The sequence below is a fragment of the Kogia breviceps genome, chromosome 4 (assembly GCF_026419965.1).
Source record: "Kogia breviceps isolate mKogBre1 chromosome 4, mKogBre1 haplotype 1, whole genome shotgun sequence".
NCBI classification, from domain to species: domain Eukaryota; kingdom Metazoa; phylum Chordata; class Mammalia; order Artiodactyla; family Physeteridae; genus Kogia; species Kogia breviceps.
The window spans coordinates 176,724,285-176,745,033 of NC_081313.1; the positions used below are offsets into that span (position 1 = coordinate 176,724,285).

A 20,749-nucleotide genomic window follows, 5' to 3' on the forward strand; every position below is an offset into this window, starting at 1 on the left:
TTGGGGGTTGTGCTTGTGGGGGTGAGAGCGAGGCGTGCTCATGGTTCTTTGGGGCCGGTGGTCTCCCCGGCGCCTCTGGGCGGGCCCCGGTTCTCCCGGAGGACGGGGCGGGGTCGCGGGCCCGAGCGCCGCTCCCTGCGCAGCCTCCGCCCCCCGCGGCGGCCCCGCCCCCGTCGCCATGGGAACAGCCGCGGCGGCCCGGCTGGCGCGGAGCTCGCCTGCCTCGGTCTCCGCCGCTCCAGGGGCGGGTGGGGTGGGCAGAGTCCGGGCCGCCGCCGCGGCCACCGGGGAGCGACCAGGAGCGGGTGCGGGTCCCGGAAGAGAGCGCGGCTGCCGGCCGCTTGGTCCCGGTCCCGGTCGAGGCCAGGGTGAGGGGCGCGGCGGGGCTGGGGCGGGGGCGGTGGGGGAGGGGGGGGTCCCCAGGACGCAAGAACAAAGGGAGCGGGGTGGGGGAACCGGGTCTCGCCCCCCACCACGCAGCCCGGGCCGCGCGTTCGCACCTGTTGTGCGCGGGCCGGCCGGGTCGGCGTTTCCTCTCCTTGCTCTTAGCGTCCCCACCTGCGCGCACGCCCGGAGTTGGGTGCCCGCGGGCCAGGCATGGGCGTAGCCAGGGGACAAAGGCGCGGGCGGGGGCTGGGGCTCGGCAGGGTAGCGGGGGTGGCGGAGGGTGGGGACGACGCGGGGGCGCGGGAAGGCGCAGCTTCATCCCTGCTTCCCGGGTGGGCCCCCTCCTCCGCAGGGCGCGCGGCGATGTGAGCCATGAGCGCGACGTGGACGCTGTCCCCCGAGCCGCTGCCGCCATCGACGGGGCCGCCGGTGGGCTCGGGCCTGGACGCGGAGCAGCGCACCGTGTTCGCCTTCGTGCTGTGCCTGCTCGTGGTGCTGGTGCTGCTGATGGTGCGCTGCGTGCGTATCCTGCTCGACCCCTACAGCCGCATGCCCGCCTCGTCCTGGACAGACCACAAGGAGGCGCTCGAGCGCGGGCAGTTCGACTACGCGCTGGTCTGAGCGGTGCGGCGCCCTCGGCCGGCCTTCCGCGGGGTCTCTCTCCCGGGGCCGATCCGACGGGGCGCCGCCGGGCCTGGACCGCGCTCAGGATCCTGCCCCCGAGCCCGCAGCCCGAGGGGGTTGGGCGTCAGGAGAAGTCCGACCCCTCCCCCCTCACACCCCTCCCATCTTCCCTCCTGGCCAGGCCGGAGCCCCACTTCGTGCCTTTATCCCGCCCTGTCCTCTCTCCGTAACTCACCGGCCCGGCTGGCCCCCGACTCTAAAGCCTGGGTGGGAAGAGGACGCCCGCCCCTCCGCCCCCAGCGTGTAGGTGGCTCTGCTATTGTCCTGCCGCCGAGCATGAGTGTCATGTCCGCTCCCGGGTTCGGGGACCCCCGTCTCCCTTTCCCTCCCTCCCGTGTCCTCTGGCCATCCTCACTCCCCCGCCGCCCGCCCCCCTAAGTGTTGAGCCCCTCCTCGGGCTCCGGCCCTGCGGGCTCTCCTGGGCCCATGAGGTGGACGCTGCATACCAATATGCCCTGCGCGGCCTGCTCCGGAGACAGAGACTGAAGAGCAGAGCGACAATGGCTGCTGCGTCCAGGATGCGAGGCTCCTTCCATGGCGGGGAGAGCGCAGACAGGCTCCCTCCCGCCCCCAGCCCAGGCCCCAGTTCAGGTCAGCGCGCCCCTCCCTCTGTCACCACCTCCACCCCTCATTGGCCCTCCTGCCACCTCCCCCTGATCCCTCCTGTAACCCCCCCTCCCAGGCCCTCCCCTTGCTTTCTCATTCTTCCCTGCCTCTGAGCCCATGGTATTAATAAAAGCTATTATTGAGCGCTTACTGCATGCCAAGGCAGCGTGCTGAGGTAGCTCCTCCTGTACTTGGTCTGTTCTCTTTTCAGGACCCTGTTAGCATCCTCATTCTACAGGCCAGGGGACTCGGGTCCAGGCGGGTTGAGTGACCCGCCTATAGCTGGCTTCTAGCCAGGCTAGAATTTGAACCCAGGGCTGACTTCACACTCTTAACAGCTGTCCAGGGCTGCGAAAAACCCAGATGTACACTCTGGGGGACCAAGGCATAATCCATCCCCCTCGCTCCAGGAACACCCAAGACCACCCTTCTTTCCCTTGACTTGAAGAGACTGTGGGGGCCATGGAATGGACTTAGCCTGGTAGGTAGCCTGGATGGGGTGCCCTCAGCCAGCCCTGGAGGTTGTCTCCAAGAAATGGCACGGCCTTCTGGTACTGTGACCACACCCGCAGCCCCAAACCTCTCTGACCTGGTCCCTCCGTCCCACCATCAGCATGTGCACTTTGGACACCACGGGGCTGGTGCTGTGAGGCCTTGGTCATGGAGTGGGCTGGCTCTGCTCCACGGCCCGCCTGCAAGATGTGTTGTGCGCCCCCGGGGGGAGCCGTGTGCAGTGTGTGTGGGGAGAGACGAGCGTTGCTATAAAAGGAAGGCTGTGTGAATGCACAGGCTCTGCGAACAGAAAATTCACTGGCGGCTCTCAGAGGACTGGTTCGATTTGGGGGAAGGTGGCGCCGTAGGAGGACACCCAGTTCCCCCACCCGGCCCTCACCAACCTGCCCCTGAATCCACAGGCTCAGCAAGGCTGAGGGAGGGGGGACCCGTGCAGGGAGACCTGGCAGCACCTCTGGGACTTGGAGACCTTGGGCAACGGCCAGGACCCCAGCCCCCTCCTCCACCCAGCTCTGCTCCCCCTTCCCTGATCCTAAGGCCCCTCCAGCTCTCCCTCCCTCCCCCACTTGCTTCCCCAAGGCTACCTCAGGGACTCACTCCCCTCCCTCCAACTTCCTCCCACACGGGCAGCCCACCTTTAACCCTCCCGTGGTCAGGAGTCCAGCTCCCCCGACCTGGCCACCCTCCCTCTGCTAGCCTCTCCCCTCCATCCGTATGATGGAGGGTCATCGGGCTCTGAAAACCTTTCCCCGACACTGGTCAGGCTCAGGCCTAGACCCTCCAAACAATCACCCAGGGTCCCCTCACAGCCAAGCCAAGGTTGCTCCAGATGGCATCAGACTGGACCTGGTGCAGTGGTCTTTACCGAAAACCACACCCTCCTCCCTGGTATGTCCCCGCTCCGTCCCCAGGACTCCAAGCTATGGCTCCCTATCTCTGATTCTGGGCCCCCTCCCACCTTTAACTCACAGGAAAAAGAGAGCCAGGGGGATAGACCAGAACTTTATTCACAGTTACAGGACACTGGACACAGGACTTCAGAAGGGATGAGGAACCCGTGGGGGGAGTATCTGAGGGTGATTTTAGCCCAGCCATCTGACTGGAACCCCCTCACTCCAGTTCTATGGCTGAAACCCTGTACAACTTTGCTTCGGTTTTTTGGGGTTTTTTGGCCGTGCTGCACAGCTTGTGGGTTTTTAGTTCCCTGACCAGGGATTGAACACGGGCCCTCGGCAGGGAGAGCGTGTAGTCCAACCACTGGATCACCAGGGAATTCCCTGTGCCTCCATTTCTGAGACACACGCTGTATGGAGCATCTTAAAGGCGACCTGTACTGTGCACTGCGTCAGGGGCCTTCCGCCGTGGCAAGATCCTCAGTGACAACCCAGTGCCAGCCCAAGCAGGATTGAGGGCCTGGGGGCTCACTGATGTCTGGTGTGTCTGGCGAGGTGCCAGACCCCTCACCTTGCAGAGGTGGCCACCTGGCCTAGAAGCTTCAGGGGTACCAGGAATGGGTTCAGGGGGCAGATCCCGGCTGCTTGCCAAGTGGATATCGGTTCGCTGGGCCCAGCATTCTCGGGGGCCTGAGGAGTGGCCTGGCCAGCCTCCTCTTGCCCCCTGGAACCTGTCCCGTCATGCTCAGCCCCAGACCCCAGGCCCCCACTGGCAGGGTCGGGCTGGGGGGCCATCAGGCGTAGGTACATATCTGACATATGTTCAATCAGGGCGGCGCAGGGCAGGCGGGATAACTCCTCAGGAAGTGCCATGAGCAGGTCAAGGACCACAGCTGACTCTGGTGATGAATGGAAAGGGGACGGGTGAGGGAAGGGCGGGACTTGCCGCCGGAGACTCCCACGGCCAGAGACTCCCACCGGCAGATCGTCAGCCCCTCCCTTCTCACCAGCTGCAGAAAGCTCGGGGCCTTGGCCGCCGCGGGAGATGGACGACAGGTACTTGTAGATCTTCTCGAAGTCCACAGAAAAGTCTTCCTCAGCGGACAGGCCAGCCAGGGACTCAGAGGATGCCTCAGGGGCAGGGCCTTGCGTCTTGGGGGCGGGGCCAGGAGCCTCCTGCCGTCCAGGGGCCTCAGGGGCGGGGCCAGGAGCCTCAGGGCCCGGGCCAGGAGCCTCAGGGCCCAGGTCCTCCTGCCCTCTAGGAGCGCTGAGGAGCAGTAGCTTTCCACGAGCCTGCGTGGGCTTGGGGGGCTGGGAGTGCAGGAGGCTGATGGGCTCCGTGGCCGCGATGGTGAGCACCTGGCAGGCAGAGAGATAAGGCAAGGAAAGGCAGAAGTGTCCCCGTGGGCTACTCCCCTGCCCTGCAGGAGACAGCCTTCCACCTCCAAATCCTCTCTGCCACCCTGAGGAAGGCGTCACATTCAGCAGAGGGCTTCAGAAGTGCGGACACTGAGGCTAGGGTGTCCGGTGATGGACCAGAGTCACAGAGCTGGCAAGAGGAAGGGATCCAGGAACCAGATCCAGCTTAATTAGACTCACATATATGACCCCGTCCCCGGGATACCCCCATCCTGCCTGGCGGATGGCTGTACCTGTGAGAAAGCCACGGTCAGGGCCTCCTCCAGCGGGCCTGTTATCTTCTCTGCCAGATCCATCCACACCTGGGTGGAGTAACCAGAAGGTGCTCAGGGATCAACCCTCAGGAGTCCCCCAAGCCCTACCCCTCCTGGGGCTCCCCTGACCAGGATATCCCCCCAACTCCCACCTCATCCTCCAGGGGCCGGCCTTGGGGAGCCTCGCCCCGCCTCACCTCGATGGGGGCCGGGGTCTGTGTTTCCCGGCGCCTGGCACCCTGTGGGCCACCTGGATGCATCCCCTGAGTGGCCTTTCGGACCACTCGACCCTTGAGCTGCCGGAGAAAGTCCTGGATCTGGGGAAGTGAGAGTTTGAGGCCAAATGGACCTTCTAGAATCCTAGCGCTAGGCAGTCCACTGCCTGTTCCAGGGCCGGCCACTGCTCCCTAGCCTCCCGCTGGCCCGGAGTTAAGGGTCATAGGGACTCTGCCCAGGGGTCTTGGGCCAAGGCCCCAGGTGTGATCAGCTACCAGACAAAGATGTAAGGCCCTGGCCGGTTCTAGCTCCTCCCCGCAGCCAGCGCCCAGCCCCGTGCTAAGTACTACCCTAGTCACCTACCCGCTTCGTCCACTCCGCCCCATTGCCCGACTCTCACTTCAACCTCATTCCCGCCCAGTCCCTCTGCGCCTTCCACTCAGTCTGGGGCCTCCGCTCTAACTCAAAGTTCGCCCCGCCCCTAAATTTTGGCTTCGCCCCGCCCCTCAGCCTGCCGCAGCACTGCCTCCTCCTCGCCCCGCCCCTCGGCTATGTTCCGCCCTCAGCTTCTCGCAGGCACACAATGCCCCCAGCCTTGCACTAGTCCCGCCTCCTCCGGCGTTCTTCCGGTTCCTCAACCTCGCTCCCGCCTCACCCTCGACCCGCCCACTCCAAGGCCCTGCCCCCAAGCCTCACTCTAGTCCCGCCAACTCCCAGGGCCCGCCTCTCCGCCAGCCCCGAACACATCCTAGCCCCGCCTCCAGCATCGCTCCGTCCCGAGACCCCCCCCTCACCTCGACCTCGCTCCGGCCCGACAGCTGCCGGGCCAGCTCGGCGGCGTCCGGCTCCGGCTGGCCCCGTCGCGCCTGCAGTAGTCGTAACAGCTGCCGCTTCTCGCGGGCGCTCCAAGCCGCGGGGCCGGCCACCTCACCCAGATAGCGCGCCGGGGCCACTCGCCGCCGCTGCGGGGGCTTCATGCCGGTGAGGCGGGTGAGGGCGGTGTCGTCGTTCTGGGGCCGTTTCCCTAGTGGGCGGGGTTACGGCGGCCGCTGGGGCCAAAAGACTCCGCGCGGAGGCAGAAGTAGATGGAGGCGTGGCTCTGCGTTTGCTGGCCGAAGGGAACTGCCTCCCCGGGAAGTAATGAGGAGACTGGCATCTAACTGAGGCGGGGGCGAACAAGACCCCCCGCCCGCGTTCTATCTCATTCGTGAACTGGAGCCAAGTTCTTAGATCTCGTGCCCTCCCTCCCTTCCAAGACTACGTCTTGTGAAACTCCTATTATGTGCTTTGTAGCCAAGAGCCTGGGCTGTGGGGTCGGCCAGTCCTGACTGGTGAGCAAGTGATTTTGGCCTTGCCGAACCTCAGTTTCCTCAACCGTAAAATGGAGCTAATAGTCCCTCCCCTTGTCTATGCTCTGGGGAGGGAGGATCTTGGGCAGGAGGGATTTAAGGACCTTTAGGCTAGACGGAGAGGAGACTGGAGCAGAGACCTGAGCTCGAGGCCCTAGCGAAGGCAGGGTCCGGGAGGTGGGAGTGAAGAGTGGAGAAATCCTGGGGTTGAGAAGGCAGGTGGGCGGTGCAGGGGTGGAGAAGGAGACGAGGCTTATTTTTTTAATTTAAGCTGGTGGGGTTGGGTGTCCCCTTTTTGTTTGGGACAAAATGCCCTTGGGGCTCCCCTGGGAGGTAGCCGCACACGTATATTTTAAGGGCGTATGAGCCCCGCCCCAAAGCTCCACCCCTCCAGTCTGGACCTTTTCCACCCCGGAATCCCCACCCCCGCGCCACGCGCACACGCAGACTTCGGAACGCTGCAGTTCAGGCCAGATGTTTATTCTGAGCCCAGGTGGGAGGGTGGGAGGAGGAGCAAGAGGGGGCGCGGGGCTCAGGGATCTTAGACCCATCGAGTCTCAGGTCCTGGCGGGCCTGGTCCAAGGCTGTGGCTGGTATGTCTCCGGACCCTGTTGGGGGCGCGCTATCTCTGGAGAGGGGCGACTCAGGCTGAGCAGGGGAGAGGACTCTACGGCAGGTCACCCCCTTCCCAGCCGATCATTGGCCGCTCCATCAGTCTGTGTGCCGGGGCGAGGGTGGGTGCTAGGTCTGAAACCGGAATTCTCCTTGCCTAGTGTGCCTGTCTGAGGTGTTGAGGTCCTTTCTTACGACACTAAGCCCGCAGTCGGCCGCGGGTCACCCACTACGTGATTTCGAATCCCAGCTCTACGAAATTTTGTGACCTTTGGCAAGTTAATTTCAGAGAGTGCCTCATTTTTAAATATCTATTATGGGGATTATAAGAGTATCTACCTGAAGCTTGTTACAAGGATTAATATGCGTAAAACATTTGATACTCCGCCTGGCAGAGAGAACGCGCTATGAAGTCATCATCACCTCCCTCCTCCATCAGTCCTACCGGCCCCAGGTTACACTCCCCCTCTTCCCTCCCCCCAACACTTACCTGCCTCACTGGGGCCTCCTGGGCGTGGGGCCGCTGTGCGAGGCTCTCGGGGGCGGGCCGCGGGGCGGGGGCGCTGGAGAGGAGAGGCAGGCTGAGTAGGTGTTGCTGCGCGCTGGGCCGGGGCAAGGGCGCCCCCTGGGGGGCTGCTGCAGGCGTAGCGGAAGCAGGTCTAGGGATGGTCAGGCCCGAGCAGGCTGGGATCGCCGCGACTAGGGGTCCGGACGCGTGGGAATAGGCTGGGGGCCAGGCGGAGATCCCGGCGGACCCAGGTTGGTACATGAGTGAGCACAGACGAGGCCGAGCCCGGCGGCCAGAGCGGCGCCCAGCACGAAGGCGGCCAAGACAAGTGCTACCATCGGCGCGGGCTCCAGGACCCCCGGGGCCGGCGCGGGAGGCTCGGGTCTCACGGCACTGCCAGGGATGCCCTTGGGTGGCCCTGTGAGGAGTACAACGCAGAGACTGGGCGCATACCTCAGATGTCCTCCCCATCCTCCTTCCCGACCCCAGAGACCCCCGCTGAGGACTACTGCGTGCTCACACTGGGGGGCAGCCGCGGCACCGTGACCATGATGGGCTGCGTCAGCGTGTGCAGGTGAGGGCTGTCGGCACCCAGACTCTCATCGCGGCCACTGCCGGCGCCCGCGCACGCCTCATCCTGAGGCAGACACTGGGAGGAGGGGGAGGCAAGAGGCGGGGACGTCAGGGCCCCGGCTCCAGGGGCGGGTCCCCAGGGCTCTCAAGAGATCTAAGTGTCCAGCACTATATTGCAACCTGGTGTCGCACTACTAGACCCCTGGAAATTCGGCCCCTTCGGACGTCCCTGCGCCCAACCCCAGCCTGAGACCCAGTGCCTAGTCCCAGTTTCTTTCTTTTTTTTTTTTTTCCTAGTCCCAGTTTCGAGGTACCTCCGCCCCCAGGTCCAAAAGCTCCCAGACCCCTAGATCCCCAAATCCTAAGGGGCTTCTCCCTCAGATGCCAGAGGCTCTTGTGCCCAGCCCCCCGACGGGCCTGGGCGCCCAGATTTCCCGCCCCGTGCCCGAGCACCGGCGACGGTGGAGACCGTCAGAGGCGCAGGCGTCTGGCGGGCTCCCGGAGGCGGCGGCAGCGGCTCAGCTGGCAGTGCGGGAACTGCACAGAGGCGCTGAAGACCTGGCGCAGGCGGAAGCTGAAGCGCGCGGGGCGAGCGGCACCTGGGAGCGGCCGCGGTGGCGGGAAGGTGACCGAGGAGTCGGCGGAACAGCCCCCACGCAGCAGCGCCAGGGCGGGACCCGGGGTCGGGCGTGAGGATGGTGTCACCGAGCAGCGGTGCAGGGCCATGGCCCAGCGCGGGGAAGGACGGGCCAGGGCCGCCTGGGGGGCGGGGTCGCGGTCAGGGTCGGCTGCCCCCACCGGCTGCCACCCGGCCTCGGTGAGCCACGCGCCCGTACCTGCACGAACATGCGGCTGTCAGCCGGGACCTCCAGCGGCCCCGCGCGGCACGGGAAGGCGTCCTCCGCGTCCGACAGCTCCAGACTGAAAAGGGGTCGGCGCAGCGTGGGCCCTGGCGCCGCGGGGAACGGAGACACTGGCAGGGAGAAAGGGTGGCATAGGGGAAGGAGGATGCGCCGTCCCTTAGGCCCCCCTGGCAAATGAGCCAACCTCGCCTCCACTGCCTGCCTGAGTGCAAAGCTGCGCCTTCCTGGGGAGGAGCACCCTTCCCAGACCTCTACTTCTCCACCCCCAGTGAGCGAGGAAATCCCTGGCCCGGAAGGGGTCGAGGGGCACCTGATGGTGGAGGGTCAGCCTGAGTGAGGTCAAAGGTCCTCCCCTTCTGGAGTCTGAACCCCCCACTCACCCACCGAGGACCAAGGGCTCCTCTGGGGTCACAGCAGGGCCGTTTGGGGGGAGGGTGCTGGCCCCGTTCTTGCCTAAGGGGAGGGAAGAATAGCAAGGTGCTCTCCCCCCAGCCCTTTGGGCATCGTGGAGCCCCAGCCCGGCCACCAGGGTCTGGGCCTCTTCCCTTTGTCGGTGTTCCTCACTCACTCGCAGGCTGAGGGCAGCAGCGGCAAAGGGTAGAGGCACAGGGGGCGTCCACTGGCGTGTGTCATCACACACACATGCACCACACTGACAAAGACCTCTGCCTTAAGGAGGCGCTCAGATGGGGTCCTCACCAAAGGATGTTCTCAAATGTCCAGGATCACCAGCACAGACATTCCCTAAAAGCGTTGGCTGGTGCAGACTGCTCCCCTCCCACAGCCCTTGGTCTCACCGTGGCTGCTGGAACTTCGAAGAAGTTGGGGATCCCAGAAAACCTGGAAAACGGGGGTCGGGGCAGACCCCACCTCCCACCCACCCCCATTCCCCCAGGCGGGGTGGGTGAGAGGGTGCACTGAGAAAGGGTAACACGGGAATGGGGGTGTGCTGGGCCATGTCCCCTTGCCTGTACATACCAGTTGGCTCACTGGGAAAGGTGGTCTTCCTGGGAGCAGGGGGATCACGGTGCCCAGCGTGCTGGACCGGCCGAGGTAGCACTGGGCCGAGCAGGCGGGCAGGCGGCTCTGGCCTTGGCTGGGGGGCCATTTGGGGAGGCAAGAAACGGGGGTGGCGCACTGATGGGCCCACGTCAGAGCCTACGGCCAAGGCCTGCTGGGGATTAAGGGCTCTCTGGCCAGACCTGTAGCTATCGGGTTGGGGGGAGGTCCCTCACGCTGGCCATCAGATATGGGGCTAGTTACTACAAACACCACCCCACCAGCCCCCAGCCCTGCCTGTCTCTCTTTGCTGCAGAGCCCCATCCACCAGAATGGTCCCGACCCCCCAGCCCCCAAACCCCAAGGTCGGGGCTCATGACATGACCCCTTCCCTGGCCCCTTTCCCCACCTCACTGCCAGGCCCTGCCAGGCTCAGGACACACACCACAGACACCGCAGAAGAAAAGGGAGGAGTTTTATTCTCAAGCGTCTAAGGATTTACAAACGAGGGCGTTTCGTTTTAAAAAGGGATGGGGCAGTACTGGTGGCCTGAGAAGGGGTTGTGGACCATGGGCTGGGCCCAGGCCGCCCCAGGCCCCCACCTGCCCACTTCACCCTCTACCTGATGGAGAGGGATGGCTGGTGACTGGTGACTTGGGGGGGGGGGGAGACATGGGAAAGGCAGGGGGGTAGGAGAGGCTCCCATTTAACACTGAAGGCGGGGAGGGGGAACGGGCGGACACACACTCACAAAACAGAAAATAAAGTTAAATAAAAATAAACTCAGGCAGCTGGCCCTTGGACCCAGCCACGCAACCTTCCCGGCTACCCACAAAGGCCCCTGTGGCTGGGGCCCATGAGGGAGGGCGGGGGCCAGGCCTACCGGCTCCGCACCCTTCCCCCCCTCCCCTCACAAAGGGGGCTGGAGCAAGAGAAGGTGGCCACCCCCCAGAGGGGGGGCAGAGAAAAGATGACTTCGAGTACTTTTTAAAACATGCGGCGTTTTGTGACTATCCTAGTAGTAACTACAGTCAGTGAGATAGATGGAGGGTACAGTGATGCCTAGTCTAGATTGCTTCAGCTACATCCAGCGAGCTTCCTCACCTTTGGTGTTGGTTGCTTTTTGTGGTTTTTCTGGAGTTTTTTTTTTTTGTATGTGTTCTTTCGTTGTCCACTTGATTTGCATGCGTCACCAACAAAAAGGAAACACACCCCCTCCTGCTCTGGCTGCTCCCCAGGGCCCCGGGGGTGCCGGGCTCGGGCCTCAGCGTGGGCTGGGGACTGGCCAGCTCTGGGTGAGTCGAGGGGCGCTCAGGGCCACTACGAGGGCGTGACTGCCTCCACACGCCCAGCCCTCGGCCTGCCCCACCTCTGTCCCTGTCACACGTCCTCAGACCCCCACGTCCACTCCACGCGCCCTCAATCCCTGCCTCCCCGGGCCCCACGGCCCCCGCTCCTGTCACCCATCCTCCCCTCCTCCTCTGCCTCACCGGCACCTGCTGCCCTCCACCATGCCCCATGCCTGCCTTCCCTGAAGGCCACCCTGTGTGGCCACGGCCCCTTGGGCTCCCTCCACACCCCCCGAGGTCCTCAACTCACCCCTACAAGCTGTGGCCAGTCTCCAGCCCCGAGGGAGGAGCACCCCGCCCCCCAGAGCCCACCTTTGGGACTAGTCTCTCCCCGGCGGGGTGGCCCAGGCCCCCACAGCTCGGCCCCCAGCCCCCCAGCGCCCGTGGGGCCATCGGGGGGGCTGCCACCACAAGCAGCTAAACATGACTTTGGTAAAAGTTTCTGAAGGTACCGACAAACCCCATGAGAACAAGCTCTTCTCCTCCCCCCACCCCCCAAACACCCCACCAAGTACAATAAAATACGATAAACTCCAAAAAGGACCCCCTGAGATCAAAAAGAGAAAGAGAGAGACCAGCCCGGGTCTGGCTGCAGTCACACCGTCCAGCCCGCCTGCCCAGGGCGAGGACGCCAGCCAACTGACTCATGGCTTGCCGGAGACCTAAACGGACCCAGGGGTCCCGCCGGGGGTGGCAGGGCCTGGGCCAGGAGAGAGGCAGAGGCAGGAAGGGAGACAGGGAAAGCCAGAGAGGTAGAGAGGGAGGGGACAGAGAGAGGGAGATGGAGCCAGGGTGCATGTGCGTGCGAGGCGGCAGTGGGACAGCGCGGTGTGGAGAGGAGGGGACAGGACAGGAGGCTCTCTCCCGGCCCCCGGGCGCCGCCCCAGCCCAGAGGTTACAACTGAATAAATAGCGAGTCTGCTCGCGGCCTGCTGTCTTCCGTTCACAGTGTCTGTCGGGGGTTGGGGGGGGGGCGGTGCACACAGCCGGCTGATCCTGGGACGGGAAGGGCTGGGGCCTGGCGGGCCCATCTGTCCATGGCTGGTGGGCAGGGAGCCAGGGGTGGGTCGGCGCCCCCTACTTTCTGTCCTCAGCCCTCGGCGGCCGTCCAGGTCCCAGGGCTCCCCTGGAGGGCAGCTGGGTGGCCGGGTGGGTAACGGGAGGCCGGTGGCCATGCCCCCGGCCCCCAGTGGGCTGGCCGCCGCTGTGCAGCTACCTGAAGAAGGGCAGGTGGTGCTGGCTCAGGACCCCGCTTGCGCGCGGCGACTCGGTCTTCGCCATGACATCCTTGAACCAGGACGCCACATCCACCTCCAGCGTCTCGTAGCGCTTGATGAAGCTGTGTTCCTGTGGGGCCCAAGGCGGGGCACTTAGGGCAAGGGCGTCTTCCCTGCGGGCCTTGCTCAGGCCCGGCGTCCAGTGTGGCGAGGGGCTTAGGATGGGGGCTGGGGAGGGTCCTGGGTACTCACAAGTAGCTTATTATACTTTGGTCTCTTCCTGTGATCTTTAGTAAGGCTGAAGAAGAGGAAAGGAAGAGAAGTAAGAGCAGGGAGGAGGAGCCTGGCCGCCCTCGTGGGTGAGTCCGGTCTGCAAGATCTGTGGGCAGAAGCCCGCACCCTCCCGGCCCTGCGCTTGGGTCCCCCACCGTGACAGAAGCCCAATGTGCGCTGTGAGACGCCCATGGGAGAGGTGGGTGGGCTCCCCCATGGGAAGCTCCAACGTGGACATCCCGCGTGCGCTACTCTTGCCAGTTGGCGCAGGACACTCAGAGCCCTTAGCCCTGGGGCACCTCTGCTCGTTCTCAGCTCCCCCAAGGTGAAGGCCAAGGGCCACCCTGCCAAATACCCCTGGGGCCAGGTGTCCCCTCAGGCTGAGTCCAAACCCAACTCCTAGCTCCCGGGGCTCGGTCTCCAGCCCCCACCCCATCCTGGGGCCCCTCTCCCCTCCCCAGTGGCCTGGGTGCAGGGCCACATCTGACCACACCCTGCCTTCCAGAGCGGAGGGTGGGGCCAGGGTTCCTCACCAGTCTTTAACTTTTAGTTGCAGCATGCATGTGGGAACTAGTTCCCTGAGCAGGGATCGAACCCGGACCCCTTGCTTCGGGAGCGTGGAGTCTTAACCGCTGTGCCACCAGGGAAGTCCCCTCACCAGTCTTTGACGAAGGACTGAAAGTCCCCCGAGAAGCCCATGTGACCGGGCAGGAGTGGGGGTTCTTCCTGTAGAACTTTGGTGAGGACCTCAAAGTCCGTCTTGCAGTTCTTGTAGGGAAACTGTCCCGTCGCCAGCTCCACCTGGGAGAGAGATGGGCAGGGCTGGGCCGGCCAAGGACAGGATCCTGCCCTTTCCCGCCACTACCTCCATACCCCGAGAAGACCCCACCCCTGGCCTTGGAGAGCAGGGGGCCCCAACTCACCAAGGAGATGCCCAGGCTCCACACATCAGCCCGGATGTCGTAGTCGGGCTTGGTGGGGTCCGGGGGGTCAATGCGCTCAGGCTGCCGGTGGGAAGTAGGAGAGGGTGGATGTACCCCTGTGGCTGGGATGGGTGCACCGCCCCTCACGCCTGCCCGCCGGGTGCTGCTGGGCCCCACTTACTGCCATGTAGGCAGCGCAACCTGCGCTCCGCGTTTTGGCTTTGGAGTCAACAAGGCGGCCACTGATGCCGAAGTCGCAGAGCTTGATCTGGCCCCGCTCATCCAGCAGGATGTTGGAGGGCTTGACGTCCCGGTGGATCACGCCGTGCTTCTCCTTCAGGTAGTAGAGTGCCTTCACGATCTGCGGCGCGAGCAGAAGAGGGCACCAGTGATGGCAGGGACAGGGCATGGGTGGGGGGCGCTACCCGCCCGCCCCCCCGCACCCCACCCAGCTGCTCACCGCCACCGTCATCTTGCCCAGGATCCGCTCAGGGATAGGGCCCTGCATCCGCTTCTTGAGCTTCTCGGCGCACGTGCCCATAAGCTCCATGGCAATGAAGACGTCCGTCTGCGGGGACAGCAGGTGGCGGCTTGGCGGGGTGGCTGTACCCTCCTGCCCACCCCAGACAGGCTCGGGTCCTGGGAGAGGGGCGGGGGGCGGGGGGCACGGGGCTGGCTCAGAGACCAGCACGGGAGGCTTGGTGGGAGGGCGGCCGGCTCACGTTGGTGATGAAGGTCCCAAAGCACTGCACGATGTAGGGGCAGTCATGGCTCTTGAGCACCACGTCCAGGTCCATGAGGATCCGCTTGTTCTCTTCCTTGTTCCCCGAGCGCCGCATTTGCTGCATGGGACAGCAGGGGCCTTAGCGCCAAGCCTGGGGTGCGGGGCCCACCAGGGGCGGGGGCGGGGAGGGTGCGGGCTCACTTTGACAGCGATGACGTGCCCCGTCTTCCGGAAACGCATCTTCCACACCTGGCCACAGGTGCCGCTGCCCATCTCCCCCAGGTTCTCCAGGTCGTTGATTTCCGCCTGGTAGCGCTGGCAAGGAGAGCCAGGGCTGGGGGTCCACTGGGCCTCTGCCCTCCACCCCCAGCCCAGACCTACCAGCTGCGTCCTGCCCACCCTCCCTGGGGGGGCCCAAGGGAAGGGCAGTACCTGGCCCCCAATGGTCAGGTAGCCCGTCTGCTTCATGATCTCCTGCAGCTTCTGGTCAATCTCGATGCTGAGGGGACAGAGAATGGGTGCTGGCGAATGGGGGTCCTGACCAACCTGAGGCCCCCTCAGCCCCTAACACACAGGGTTCCACAGAGCTCACCAGCTCCTCCCTGAGGCTGGCCCTGCGCCCTGCCCCGCCCCGGCCCCGACCTCCCGGCCCTCCCACCGGCCACCCTAGCCGCTCACCTCTCCATGCTGCGAGGTGTGAACAAGGTTGATGGGAGCCCCAGCATGTGGCGGGGCCGGGCGGGGGGCGTGGGGTGCTGCGGGGAGCTCTCGGAGGACGGTGAGCGGCTGCCCCCATCATTGGCCAGTGGGAGCTGCAGGGCTGGGGTGGTGAGAACCAGGGGCGGGGAGGGGGTTAGCTCCCAGCTGGCCCCAGCTCAAGGGCCTGGCACCCTCATCTTCCCCTCCCTGGCATCCCTCAGGTAGGGCGGCACAGCCCCCTGCCCTGCTGGGCTGGAGGAGCTCCCCGCTCCCAGACCACTCTTAGGGTGCCTTTCCCCACCCCCCCACCCCCACTTACTCCTCCGACCCGGAAGGGCTGTTGCGGCGGGGTGGTCCCCAGAGGCTGAGGGTTCATCCCCAAGCCTCCCCGGACAGAAAACGGAGGCCCAGAGGCGGATGCCGTCCCTCGGGCAGGCAGCCTTCCCTCCGCCCAGGGCCACCACGCCCACACTCTGGGCCACACAAGGCAGGGAAGCCCGCTGGGGTCAGTCTGAGCTCTGGCGCTGTGGGCAGCGCTGACCTCGCTGGACCACCCTGGGCAGAGAGTGGGCAAGGGACCCAGGCTTCCAGGTGCCTCGCCCAGCACTCTGTTTCAGGCTCAGGGAGGGCCGCCCTCCGGCCAGTGGGCTCAGCGGTGAGCCTCCTGGCCTGCGGAGCTAGGGCCGACGAGGCAGGGGCAGGACCCCAGGCTGGGCCTGTGTCCTCTGGGTGAGGGGATCCAGGTGGCACAGCCCCTTCAGGGGCCAGCCGGACGTGGGGGGGGGGCAGGGGCCGGGCCAGGCGGCGAGTTTGGTTCTTTTCAGAAGCCTGCATGCGGACAGCTCGGGCATGCTACAGGCAGGCAGGCAGGCAGGCAGCGGGCAGGCAGCGGGCACCCCAGGACGGGCAGGCGGCATTAGGGGATGGGAGGGCAGGAGACAGACACACGGGAGCTGAGACTTGGGGCCCAGCTGCCCAGAGGAGGCGCTGCAGAGACAGGCCGGAGAGGGGCCTGGGAAAGGAGAGCAGAGTCCCTGAGGGGCTAGGAGCCTCCTGGCTGGGCAGGCCACAGGGTGGGGAGTGGGGGCCAGGGTGACGAGCCTCCAGTGAACCCCTGAACCCCGGAGACTCTGGCACTCGGCCTCCAGAAGGGGAGCCCCTGGCTGGGGAGGCTGCAGGCTACAAGCATCTCCCAGGTTCACCTTCCCGTGGAGAGCAGGCCAGGAGCTGGGGGCCTGCCATTCTCCTTAGCCCTTGGCTGACGCCCCCTCCTCTCTCTCCACACTTCCCGCACAGCCCACCTTCTCCTCCCACAGTTATCCAGGCACCTGGTGACGTGGGCCCAGTGATCAACGGGTAGAGATGGGAATGGTGCAGCACCTGGGGCCCGGGCGCTTTGCTGGCCCGCAACCCTGACCGCAGCCAGAGCGAGGGGCAGGTCTATGAGAGCCTGGCCTGCAGTCCTAGGAGGGCCTGGCGGGAGTGATGCAAGAGCTCTGGGGACCCCGGGGACGCGGCCGGGCCCAGTCCCCTCCACGGGCCCGGAGGCCTCTCCTCCCGTGCCCTCCCTGCTGCTCTGCCAGGGTCAAAATCCCAGTCCTAATCCCTCCCTCTCTGGCCGGACAATCTCTGGGGCTCCCGAGGACCCTCAAGCTCTCCGTGTACCGGGACCCTGGATCCCTGTCAGGTTCAGGTTCCCTGGGGGCACCAGGGCCCCCTTTCTGAGCGAGGACCACACCCCTCTCCTCCCCAGACCTCTAGGTGTGGTGTCCTGTCGGTCCCCTCCCTTACACAGTCCACCGGGCCCTCTGAGGGCTGCCCCAGAACCCGTGGCCAAGGCTGTAGGGGGACAGAGGCTTCCGGCCGCCCCCACAAACTGACGCACTGTAGGCGTCTGAGCGGGGCTGGTGTGGGGTGGCTAAGGTGGGGTGGAGGGAGGTAGACAAAGACCCTGAGAACAGAAGTCACAGAGGTGGTACCGGGCCCACGGCAGGTCAGGAGGGCAGAATGAGAGCGAGAGGCTGAAGGGGAAAGAGAGAGAGAGAAGAATGAATGAGAGAGAACGAGAAAGGACACGGGGTGGGTGGGGGGAGGGGGGCGGGGAGCATGCGGCCATCAGGAACCACACACGCCCCAGGCTGTCAGTCGACACACGTAGGCGCACACACGCAGGGCACAAACCCACGCAGACGGGGAGATGACAGGCCACAGGGTCTCCAGCAGAGCCACAGAGCCCCTCACCTTCACACACACCCCCCCCCCACACACACACACACACACTTCCCAACCTAGTCCTGTTCACGCGCACGAGGACCGAGGCCAGACCCCCACCCCATCTCTCTCACTATCCCCCCCCTTCGCACAGGCATGTCCCACACCCATCTGCTCCCAGACCCTCTGGCACCTGCCCTCGGGCCCTGGGGGGGCTGCTTCCTCTACTTCCATCCCTGTGCTGCCCCCACCTCCCAGGAGACTTTGCTCAAATTCCACCTTCTCCAGAGGCTTCCCAACCTCAACCCTGCTCCCCTGCTCCACCCGGCCTTCCCTCTTAAGGCGCCGGGGCCTCCTCCACTTCCTGCCCGGAGGCCCCCAGGGCCCCCCACCCCCTGGGGAGCGCCAGCCCCGAGAGGACAGGGACTCAGTCCAAGCCTAGCACGGCCCAGCCCAGAGGGCGACACGGGCTCGCTGAGCTGCTGAGGTGGACCAGCAGGCGCAGAGCCCAGCTTTCCCTCCCTCCGCTCACACACACGCCTGCAGGCACACGCACGCACGGACACTCGTGACCCCCTTGGCAGGCGACAGACTCCCGGCCGGTGAGGGAGTCTGTTTCCTCCTCCAGGGAGTCCAAACCTGAGCCCGAGAGGAAGGGAGGAGCGGGAGGTGAGAAGACAGAGGAAGTGGCCGGGTGGGCCGGACGCTGACGGTGTGGATGGACAGAGAGTGAGGGTGAGAGGAGGGGATGCGCACGCGCACGCGCACACGCACACACGGAGCACGTGGGAGGGGGAAGGGGGGGGATGGCATTCTGCGGCCGGGGCAGCGGTTAGGTCAATGGTGCAGAGGTCCAAGCAGCGATGATAAAAAGGCTGGTACCTGCTCGTTGGGACGGGGCAGGAGCAGGGCTTAGAGTGATCACAATAACTGGATGGGGAAAAGGAAGAAAAAAAAAAAAACACAACACCACGATAAATCACAACGGAAACAACCGATTTGTCCAAAAGAAAAGAAATCAAATCAAATCATAACAAAGAGGAGGGGGAGGCACGCGGCACCAAACTGCAGAGATGGGTAGAAACCGACAGAGATGGGAGAACTGGGAGGATGGGATGGAGCTGACACAGACACAGACGCCTGGAGGGGGCTCCCCGGGGCCTGCTCGCCATGGCTCTCACCGTGCCTCCCTCTGCATCTGGGACAGCCACCCTGCAAGGCACCCCAGGCCCCGTACCTAGGCCTGTCTCGTCCACGCTGGGGTTGGAGGGGGAGCAGCACTGCAGAGCCCAGCTGGGACCCTCCAGTCCTGGCTGGGCTTCCTACCCCAGGCAGTGTCCAACGCCAGCACTGCCACCTCGGGGTTTTTTTCTGGGCCCCAAGACACACACACACACACACACACACACACACACACACACGCCCAATCCAGTGAGGAACCCACACGGGCCCAGGTCAGGAAAGGGAGGATGAGGAGTGGACCCTACACAAGGATGGGGGCGCCAGGCTGGGTGAGCAGGCAGTGGTGGGGGAACCGAGATGAGGAGGTGTCTTCCCCGTCCTGTCAGGATGACCCCACAGGGAGCTACATAAGCCACAGGAGTCATATCAGAGGGGATAAAAAGGAGAGCAATTTGCTGGGTCAAGAGAGACACAGAAGGCATGGGTGTGTGGGCAGGGGAATTCCCTGGTAGTCTAGTGGTTAAGACTGCACTTCCAATGCAGGGGGCACAGGTTTGATCCTTGGTGGCGGAACTAAGATGCCACATGCCGCGCGGTCCGGCCAAAAACAAAAACAGAAAGCATATGTGTGGGCTGCTGTTCATCAGGTCTGTAGGAAGGGGAAAAATCTGACTCCCTCTGGGCTTCAAGGATACAGGGAGGGGATCATGAAGGAAATCACAAGGAGACTAGATGTGGTCACGGTGTGGGTGCTGGGGGGTAGCTCTTGACTCCAGATGACAAGACTCCAGGGAGACAGGCACCGGGACTGTGGGATCAGAAAGGAGGTGTATGTGCCCTGGGATGCCTAGATAGAGTCGCACTGGCCTCAGGTGTCCCGGGGCTGGGTGGGTGTGGGTGTGTAAGAATGGAGAAATCACTTGATTCTAAATGACAAGGCCGCCACGCTTGGGAGTTGCGTGTTTATTTCTGGAGAAGCCAGAAAGATGGCAACAGTGGAACGAGTCAGAGGAGTATGAGAGGGCCTGGTGTATGTGGATAAACTGTATATGGGAGGGAGTCCACTGAGCCCAATGACAAGATCCCAGAGGGGGGAGAATGGAGCACCAGACACAACCACAGGGAGAGTTATAATATGGTCAAGCGACCTCAAGTGTCCCCGGCCAGTTGCGCGTGTGTGAGCGTGAGTGGATCATCTGCTGAACCCCGAAGACAAGGACCCAGGTGCGGAGCGGGGGTGGGGGGGTGGCGGAACCTCTTGACACAATCACTGAGATGGCGGGAGTAGAATCAGCTGGTGACAAGGGATGTGTACATGTTAGCGGAAGACCTGGATGTGGTCACGGTCGCATGAAGTAGGAGAAGCAAGGCTCAGGGTAGGTGACAGAGGCTCCGAGGATCCCGGTGATTGGGGGCGGGTCATCAGGTGGGGGGGCCTCGCCTGGAGCCGGGTAACTAGGCTCCCAGGCCCCGTTAATGGGGAACCCCCAGACAGGGGGAGGGCTGCCCGGGAACCCGCGGGCCCCACGCCTCCCGGGTCACCGTGACCCTCTCACCGCTGGCCGATAGCGGGGAGCGGGGCGGAGAGGAGGAGCTAGAGCGCCCCGGAAGCGGGGGCGGGGCCTGGAGGCGGGGGCGGGGCCTCCCGCGGCGCGCGCCCCGCCCCGCTCGCCCCCTCCCCCACGCCGCCGTGCTTACTGGGCCTGGGCCGCTGGGGGCTGATATCCAGGTTGAGGTCGATCCTCCGCCGGGCCTCGCGGTTCTCCTGCTTCAGCTTTGCTTCCAGGCGGGACAGCTTCTGCTCCAGGGAGGACGCCGCCATCTTCCCCGCCGCCACCGCGCACCGCCCGGCCGCCCGTCAGTCCCGCAGACAAACACAGCACTGCGCCTGCGCTGGGATGACCCCGCCGAGCCGCCGTCTCGCTCAGCACAGCGCATGCTCGCGGTGCACACCCGCCCTTCCCGCGTGCGAACCTCCGCGCGTGCGTGCTTCGTCCCGGCCGGAGGGATGACGCCGCCTAGAGCTCGCTGCTGGCAACGTGCGAATCCTCTCGGTGTGAGGCGCATGCGTGAATTCCCGAGCGCTCCGACAAGAGGCGCTGTGTGGAAACTCACTCACCGTTCCGTTTAGAGCGGTGGGCGGAGAAAGCAGCGCGCAAGCATACAGAGGAGGAGACGAAGTCACGCCCGTTGCCTCTGCTGCGCATGCGCATTCGTGACTTTTTTTTTTTTTTTTTTTTTCCTGTCGCTGTCCCCGGTGGTCGCCGTGGTTCTGTCCTCAGCCTCGCTCTTTCT

The 20,749-nt window shown here is 64.7% G+C and overlaps 4 protein-coding genes across 6 annotated transcripts; 1 reads left to right on the forward strand and 3 right to left on the reverse strand.

Moving 5' to 3' along the window:
* The first annotated feature begins 163 nt into the window (after positions 1-163).
* CTXN1 (cortexin 1) lies at positions 164-1,867 on the forward strand. Its single transcript, XM_059060946.2, has 2 exons — positions 164-368; positions 740-1,867. Exon 2 carries the CDS (start codon positions 760-762, stop codon positions 1,006-1,008), a length of 249 nt encoding a protein of 82 aa, XP_058916929.1. The 5' UTR covers positions 164-368; positions 740-759; the 3' UTR covers positions 1,009-1,867.
* Positions 1,868-3,179: 1,312 nt separating this feature from the next.
* SNAPC2 (small nuclear RNA activating complex polypeptide 2) lies at positions 3,180-5,949 on the reverse strand. The gene is made up of 5 exons (XM_059062657.2): positions 5,767-5,949; positions 4,954-5,073; positions 4,736-4,804; positions 4,091-4,442; positions 3,180-3,982 (listed from the first exon to the last, which is right to left on the reverse strand). Exons 1-5 carry the CDS (start codon positions 5,947-5,949, stop codon positions 3,651-3,653), a joined length of 1,056 nt encoding a protein of 351 aa, XP_058918640.1. The 3' UTR covers positions 3,180-3,650.
* Positions 5,950-7,428: 1,479 nt separating this feature from the next.
* TGFBR3L (transforming growth factor beta receptor 3 like) lies at positions 7,429-11,396 on the reverse strand. The gene is made up of 10 exons (XM_059062442.2): positions 11,367-11,396; positions 10,419-10,498; positions 9,856-9,973; positions 9,446-9,452; positions 9,262-9,330; positions 8,851-8,987; positions 8,494-8,773; positions 7,964-8,134; positions 7,701-7,859; positions 7,429-7,496 (listed from the first exon to the last, which is right to left on the reverse strand). The coding sequence occupies exons 1-10, from the start codon at positions 11,394-11,396 to the stop codon at positions 7,429-7,431; spliced, it is 1,119 nt and encodes a 372-aa protein (XP_058918425.1).
* Positions 11,028-20,506, reverse strand: MAP2K7 (mitogen-activated protein kinase kinase 7). Of its 3 annotated transcripts, XM_059062655.2 has the most exons (12): positions 20,153-20,351; positions 18,155-18,202; positions 15,041-15,182; positions 14,795-14,861; positions 14,564-14,677; positions 14,361-14,480; positions 14,099-14,206; positions 13,820-13,999; positions 13,639-13,719; positions 13,374-13,516; positions 12,695-12,740; positions 11,029-12,572 (listed from the first exon to the last, which is right to left on the reverse strand). In XM_059062655.2, exons 1-12 carry the CDS (start codon positions 20,274-20,276, stop codon positions 12,438-12,440), a joined length of 1,308 nt encoding a protein of 435 aa, XP_058918638.1. In that variant the 5' UTR covers positions 20,277-20,351; the 3' UTR covers positions 11,029-12,437. The 3 variants fall into 3 exon arrangements, with proteins under 3 accessions (XP_066889007.1, XP_058918638.1, XP_066889005.1); XM_067032906.1 differs by lacking the exon at positions 18,155-18,202 and having other exon boundaries at positions 11,028-12,572; positions 20,153-20,506; XM_067032904.1 differs by lacking the exon at positions 18,155-18,202 and having other exon boundaries at positions 14,564-14,861; positions 20,153-20,352.
* Between the last annotated feature and the right edge of the window lie 243 nt (positions 20,507-20,749).

Coding starts and splice junctions, on each gene's coding strand:
- CTXN1 (XM_059060946.2), top strand. CDS start 760: ATGAGCGCGACGTGGACGCTGTCCCCCGAGCCGCTGCCGCCATCGACG.
- SNAPC2 (XM_059062657.2), bottom strand. CDS start 5,949: ATGAAGCCCCCGCAGCGGCGGCGAGTGGCCCCGGCGCGCTATCTGGGT. Junction 5,074..5,766: donor CGGGCCGGAGCGAGGTCGAG/GTGAGGGGGGGG, acceptor TCACTTCCCCAG/ATCCAGGACTTTCTCCGGCA. Junction 4,443..4,735: donor TGACCGTGGCTTTCTCACAG/GTACAGCCATCC, acceptor TCTGCCTGCCAG/GTGCTCACCATCGCGGCCAC.
- TGFBR3L (XM_059062442.2), bottom strand. CDS start 11,396: ATGGGGCATGGTGGAGGGCAGCAGGTGCCG. Junction 7,860..7,963: donor GGTGCCGCGGCTGCCCCCCA/GTGTGAGCACGC, acceptor TACTCCTCACAG/GGCCACCCAAGGGCATCCCT. Junction 7,497..7,700: donor CCTCGTCTGTGCTCACTCAT/GTACCAACCTGG, acceptor TCTCCTCTCCAG/CGCCCCCGCCCCGCGGCCCG.
- MAP2K7 (XM_067032904.1), bottom strand. CDS start 20,276: ATGGCGGCGTCCTCCCTGGAGCAGAAGCTGTCCCGCCTGGAAGCAAAG. Junction 13,720..13,819: donor GTTGCGCTGCCTACATGGCA/GTAAGTGGGGCC, acceptor TCCCACCGGCAG/CCTGAGCGCATTGACCCCCC. Junction 12,573..12,694: donor CAAAGTATAATAAGCTACTT/GTGAGTACCCAG, acceptor TGGGCCCCACAG/GAACACAGCTTCATCAAGCG.